The sequence below is a fragment of the Zea mays genome, chromosome 4, assembly GCF_902167145.1.
Source record: "Zea mays cultivar B73 chromosome 4, Zm-B73-REFERENCE-NAM-5.0, whole genome shotgun sequence".
NCBI classification, from domain to species: domain Eukaryota; kingdom Viridiplantae; phylum Streptophyta; class Magnoliopsida; order Poales; family Poaceae; genus Zea; species Zea mays.
Window position 1 is genome coordinate 206,006,747 of NC_050099.1, and position 5,954 is coordinate 206,012,700.

Genomic DNA, 5,954 nt, shown 5'->3' on the forward strand with positions numbered 1-5,954 from the left:
CTCGAATGATGCTTGCTTCTCCATCGGACGGTCCGTAGTGTAAACTTGCGTTTATGCAGTGTTCCTGTCCGAGACTCACTTTGGTGTCGCGGACGGTCCGCCGCAAGGGCCCGGACGGTCCGCGCGTAGGGTTTTTCCAAAAAACTTCTCATGTCCGGAATAATCTACGGTATTCCGGACAGTCGATTTAGAATAGTTGTAGATGAACTTATGCACCTGTGAAATGATCAACTGGTCAAGCTGGTTAGTCCACAAGGTTTGTGATGGTCGTCAAACACCAAAATCGATTATAGAAATGTTGAGACTATTTCCCTTTCATTTTTCATCGGAGAATAGCTCCCTATCCCATCCCCACGGCAAAATGATTCCTCATGGGGATTCCACGAACATTTGGGAGAGCATTTCTTCCTCGTCCCTGTTTCCCGCGAGGATAAATTCCTGATGGAAATCTCTGTCCCCGCTTAAATTATCATTAGAACATGCTTTCTTTGTCATTAATGCACAACATTATCATTTATATGCATTGTTAGAGGTAAGAAATCATTATATGTACATCAAAATAACATATTTGTATAATAAGTGATCAATTGATAAGATAATTATTTATTTTATCATTAACTATTACACATAAAACATTGTCACGTGCAAGTTTAACGGATCCCAACAGGAATGGGGATGAGAAATTTTTTCCATTTACATTCTCGTAAGGAAGAAACTTTTCATCCTGTCCCAGAAGAGTTTATTTGAGAGCAAGTGTAATGAAGAGCATTGAGGGGCTAAAATCCTTCACTTTTTAAAATTAAACAGTGAGGGATTCTAGCTCCCTTAGAGCTGCTGGTTTGGTAGACAAGAAAACAGTAGGAGAGAAACCCAATCGCTATTGACCCCTCAATTTTTCTGTTTACCAAACCAGCTCTCAATCTCCTTCATTGCTTTAGCTCCTAAATAAGCCCTAAGGGCTAGTTTGGGAACACTGTTTTTATAAAGGATTCCAATTTTCTCAAGAGAAAATAAACTCATTTTTCCTTAGAAAAATTAGAATCATTTGGAAAAACGGTGTTTCCAAACTAGCCCTAATAGATAAATTTTTCCGAGGAATCAAGGATTGAGTCTCCGTTGTCATGTCTGCCAGCACTCCACTTCGAAACAGGCAGTAAGCGCTCTGGTATGTGATCGTGTCGTGGCATAAGCTGATCTGCTGCTATTTTTTCTCTCTATAATAAGTAAACAAACTTGTTTGCAGTTTTGCACGATGCGATCTGCCTCCACACGATTCCAGAGGCCCCGACAAGCGAAAAGGGCGAGCGCAGCAAAAGGCCAAAGCGGCCCACGCGGCCACGCCGGCTCGCTCGAGGCTGCTGGACGCGGCACCGTCGCACCGCGGGCCCGCCCGCCGGCCGTCTCGTGCGCTCGTGGCCTCGTGGGCCCGTCTGCGTGGTGGCCTGGTGGGCTGCTGCCACTCCGCTCCACTTATTAAAGGCCCGCGCTCGCCGGCCGCTGCCGGCTTCCCCGAGGCCGCCCGCGTCCCGAGGAGTGGAGGAGGTCACCCCGAGACAGTCGCTTCACCGCCGGTCTCTCCTCCCCACCTCCACGCGGCTCGCGGCCGGCCATACACCGCAGCACTACCTTGGTGGGGGCTTGCGCCAGAGCTCGCGACCACTGCCCGTGACGCCTGTCTTTGACTCGTTGACCGCGGAGTGAGCGCGCGCGCCGGAGCCGGCCAGCCATGGAAGTGCGCGGCGGAGTGGGGCAGGGTTCGGCGGCCCGGCACCCGCCCGCGCCGGAGCCGTCCCGGGCGGCGGCGCGGGTTCAGGCGGGGGACGCGCTGCCGCTGCCGATACGGCACACGAACCTCATCTTCTCGGCCCTGTTCGCGGCGTCGCTGGCGTACCTCATGCGGCGGTGGCGCGAGAAGATCCGCTCGTCCACGCCGCTCCACGCCGTTGGGCTCGCCGAGATGCTCGCCATATTCGGCCTCGTCGCCTCGCTCATCTACCTGCTCAGCTTCTTCGGCATCGCCTTCGTCCAGTCCATCGTCTCGTCCGGCGACGACGACGAGGACTTCCTGGTCGGGTCGGGAGCTCCGGCCTCCGCCGCCGCGCCCTCCCGGCAGCATGCGCAGGCGCCGGCCCCGTGCGAGCTGCTCGGGAGCCCCGCCGCGGCGCCCGAGAAAATGCCGGAGGACGACGAGGAGATCGTCGCCTCGGTCGTCGCCGGGAAGGTTCCGTCCTACGCGCTCGAGGCCAGGCTCGGCGACTGCCGCCGCGCCGCCGGCATCCGGCGCGAGGCCCTGCGGCGGATCACGGGGCGGGACATCGAGGGCCTCCCGCTCGACGGCTTCGACTACGCGTCCATACTAGGCCAGTGCTGCGAGCTGCCGGTCGGGTACGTGCAGCTGCCGGTGGGCGTCGCCGGGCCGCTGCTGCTCGACGGCCGGAGGTTCTACCTGCCCATGGCCACCACCGAGGGCTGCCTCGTCGCCAGCACCAACCGAGGCTGCAAGGCCATCGCCGAGTCGGGCGGCGCCACCAGCGTCGTGCTGCGGGACGCGATGACGCGCGCCCCCGTCGCCCGCTTCCCCACCGCGCGCCGCGCAGCCGAGCTCAAGGCATTCCTGGAGGACCCTGCTAATTTTGACACGCTTTCCGTCGTCTTCAACAGGTAGATTCAATTCCGACAAGAATCTTGATACCATTCCACAGCTGCCTTTTTCTTCAATCCCACTCGTGCAGTTCTAAGTTCAAGACAATAAAAACATGACACGGTTGCTGACTTGTTTGGGAACACACCAACACCATGAAATGTGAGCAGGTCGAGCAGGTTCGCGAGGCTGCAGGGGGTGCAGTGCGCGATGGCGGGGAGGAACCTGTACATGAGATTCAGCTGCAGCACAGGGGACGCCATGGGGATGAACATGGTCTCAAAGGGCGTGCAGAACGTGCTGGATTTTCTTCAGGATGACTTCCATGACATGGATGTCATTAGCATATCTGGTTCATCTTGCTCTCTCGGTTTTTGGTAAAGTTGAATTACCTCAGTTTACTGAGTCACGTAGTGGCTGCTTAGTGTACTGAACTTTCAGAGCATTCTTCTACCATTAAAAAACTAAAATGGATTCCCACGTCAAGCGTTATCTTATTTGAATCCTGACCATACGCCCATTCTAAGGAGTCTTCAATGAACAATAAGTATGAGAGACCTATTGGCAGTTTAAATACCCAGCACTATTTGTTCTATACTTCTATTGAATCATTGAGGGAAGCTTGGGGACAAAAAGGTGGATTGTTGAATATAACTGCACCTGTTTAAATTTAGTTGGTCAGTGAACCAGTGTGGCATGGTCTATGAAGTTTTAAGGACTCCATCACTTTGCTACGCACTATGGTTTCAGGAAGGAAAAAAATGGCTTATTTTTTCATACAAGATACCAGACAACACCCTTAGTATTTTGTAATACAACAATACTGCACATAAACCAAGACTGACTTCAACTTATACTTATTATAAGTAGTTACGACTAGGTTTTCTTGGACATCATCCATACTACTAAAACGATCAGGAGACGGCAGACCAACTACAAAAAAAAAACCAAGAGGAGACGGCACACCAACTACCAAAAAAAAAACTAGAAAGAACATTTCAAGTAGAAACATCAGTGCTTCTTTTACACAAGCAACAAGGCCAGTGCTTTTACAAAAAACAAAAAAAAAGCATGGAATATTTGACTGTACTATTAAACACCTGGTTACATCAGAGTAATCATGTTAGATTACAAGAAACAGTATTTCAAGGCGGCGAGTTGCTGCCACTTGCCCACTACTCTGTTTACTCAAGTTAGTAGCTTTGGTGTTCCATGAAAATGTCTTCGGTGACTCTTTCTGAACCTGGTCAAAACCGATCCCATCAGCATAATTTTGTGCATCGAATGACTGTACAACTGGAGACGCAAGATCCTACAGCAACGTATTCTGTACATACATTCCTGCAACTTTCCCAAGCTAACCAGCATCTCCGCCTCCTGAAACCAGGCAACTTCTGCTCCGACAAGAAGCCGTCCGCCGTGAACTGGATCGAGGGGCGCGGGAAGTCCGTGGTGTGCGAGGCCGTGATCGGGGAGGAAGTGGTGAAGAAGGTCCTGAAGACCGACGTGCAATCGCTGGTCGAGCTGAACACGATCAAGAACCTCGCCGGCTCGGCCGTCGCCGGCGCGCTGGGGGGGTTCAACGCCCACGCGAGCAACATCGTTACAGCCATCTTCATCGCCACCGGCCAGGACCCCGCGCAGAACGTGGAGAGCTCCCACTGCATCACGATGCTGGAGCCCGTCAACGCAGGGAGAGATCTCCACATTTCCGTCACCATGCCTTCTATCGAGGTACGCGACAGTGCCCCGCCCGTTTATGTATCCAAGCCGCTATCCAGGCTTCGGTGCTGGTGGTGATATGATTTTGCCTAGAATATGTTTGGTTCCGCTCGGATCATTTTTTGTGCTGCAGCGAATGTCGCTCTCACATGACATGACCACATCCTTCTCCATGGATGATTGGCATTTGAGTTCTTTTGATCGTTCCATCTGCTACTAAACATCCCTTAAATAAGGAAGAGGTGACATGATGAACGTCATGTTGGGCTGCATTCCTTCCTCCGTCATCATAAAAAAAAGGAATCCTTTTCTTGTTGCTCTCCTATTGTTCAACTCATCTATTTGCTGGCTTGAGTAAGCTTTTGCACTGATTATGGCCAGGAGGCATATACAATAATTCTAAGGATTTGTCTTTGCTAACTATGACGACACGACACACACCGAGCTGCCTGAGATTTATTTGTTGAATACCGTACCTTGTGATTGAAGGGAACCTCGCCCATACCCAATCGTTCCATGATGAAATCATCAAGACCCTGGAACAATTAGAAATTACGAGATGATTGTATCCGGAGCCCAGAGACACGAGCACTGTGCACTGACGGGTGACTGGTGAAATGCAGGTGGGCACAGTCGGGGGCGGGACTCAGCTGGCGTCGCAGTCCGCCTGCCTGGACCTCCTGGGCGTGAGGGGCGCGAGCCGGGACCGTCCCGGGTCGAACGCGAGGCTGCTGGCCACCGTGGTCGCCGGCGGGGTCCTCGCCGGCGAGCTCTCCCTGCTGTCGGCGCTCGCCGCGGGGCAGCTCGTGAAGAGCCACATGAAGTACAACAGGTCGAGCAAGGACGTCTCGTCCACGACGGCCACCGAGAAGACGCGTCAACGTGAAGTGGACGTGTGAACAGCAGGGATTTTAGTTTTTGTTCTTCCTTTTGGTGTGTTCATAAGAAAGAGCTCTGGCCGTCTAGGCGCAGAAAGAAGTGTTGTTTGCAGGTCGTGGTTGGTTGGTTGGTAGATTAGATCTCTCTCTCTCTCTCCTTTGTTGTTCTTTCGGCTTGGTTGATCTCTCTCCTTCCCTCTTTGCGTCAGGAAGCAGCAGCTTGCAAACCTGGTCTCAGCACTGTAATTATTTCTTCTGTTCTACTACCACATCTTTTGTTTGTTGCTCGATCCTCTTCTCGCTAACCAAACAAACAAGTCCACGTGGACGGCGGCTGGTACTTACAGCAGGCAACCTGGCTGCCGGCCTAGAGCGCGGGCAAGGGGTGCATATCGTGGTCGCACTATGGAGGGGATAGAATGATAGAGGGTAAGCCGCCCGACATAGGGCATGTTTGGTTCAGCTTTTTTTAACCAGTTTTTCCGAGAATCTAGCTGTGAGGAGAATCTAGCTGTGTAGAGAATCTGAGTATCATTAGAATTACGTGTGGAGAAAGATAAAGTTGTCTATAGGGCTCAGAATCTATAAAGTGACAGATTACTACTATTGCGACGATTCAACCGATTATATGTTTATGTTGATTTTGAATGGTTTTACCCAAACGAATTTTATAAAAGTGGCTGAAAAGCTGAGTGTTTGACAATCCGCATCAG

General features: G+C 51.7%; 1 protein-coding gene across 2 annotated transcripts; it reads left to right on the forward strand.

Annotated features, from left to right (window-relative positions):
* The first annotated feature begins 1,490 nt into the window (after window positions 1–1,490).
* On the forward strand, window positions 1,491–5,529 carry LOC100280335 (3-hydroxy-3-methylglutaryl-coenzyme A reductase). 2 transcript variants are annotated; one of them, XM_008678931.4, is made up of 4 exons: window positions 1,491–2,661; window positions 2,812–2,993; window positions 4,029–4,375; window positions 4,987–5,529. In XM_008678931.4, exons 1-4 carry the CDS (start codon window positions 1,727–1,729, stop codon window positions 5,260–5,262), a joined length of 1,740 nt encoding a protein of 579 aa, XP_008677153.1. In that variant the 5' UTR covers window positions 1,491–1,726; the 3' UTR covers window positions 5,263–5,529.
* Window positions 5,530–5,954: the final 425 nt, after the last annotated feature.

What these genes read in the sequence shown, in the direction of transcription:
- LOC100280335 (XM_008678931.4), top strand. Translation starts at nt 1,727, where the DNA reads ATGGAAGTGCGCGGCGGAGTGGGGCAGGGTTCGGCGGCCCGGCACCCG. An exon ending in CTTTCCGTCGTCTTCAACAG is followed by an intron (nt 2,662 to 2,811) that starts GTAGATTCAATT and finishes AAATGTGAGCAG; the next exon opens with GTCGAGCAGGTTCGCGAGGC. An exon ending in TCACCATGCCTTCTATCGAG is followed by an intron (nt 4,376 to 4,986) that starts GTACGCGACAGT and finishes GGTGAAATGCAG; the next exon opens with GTGGGCACAGTCGGGGGCGG.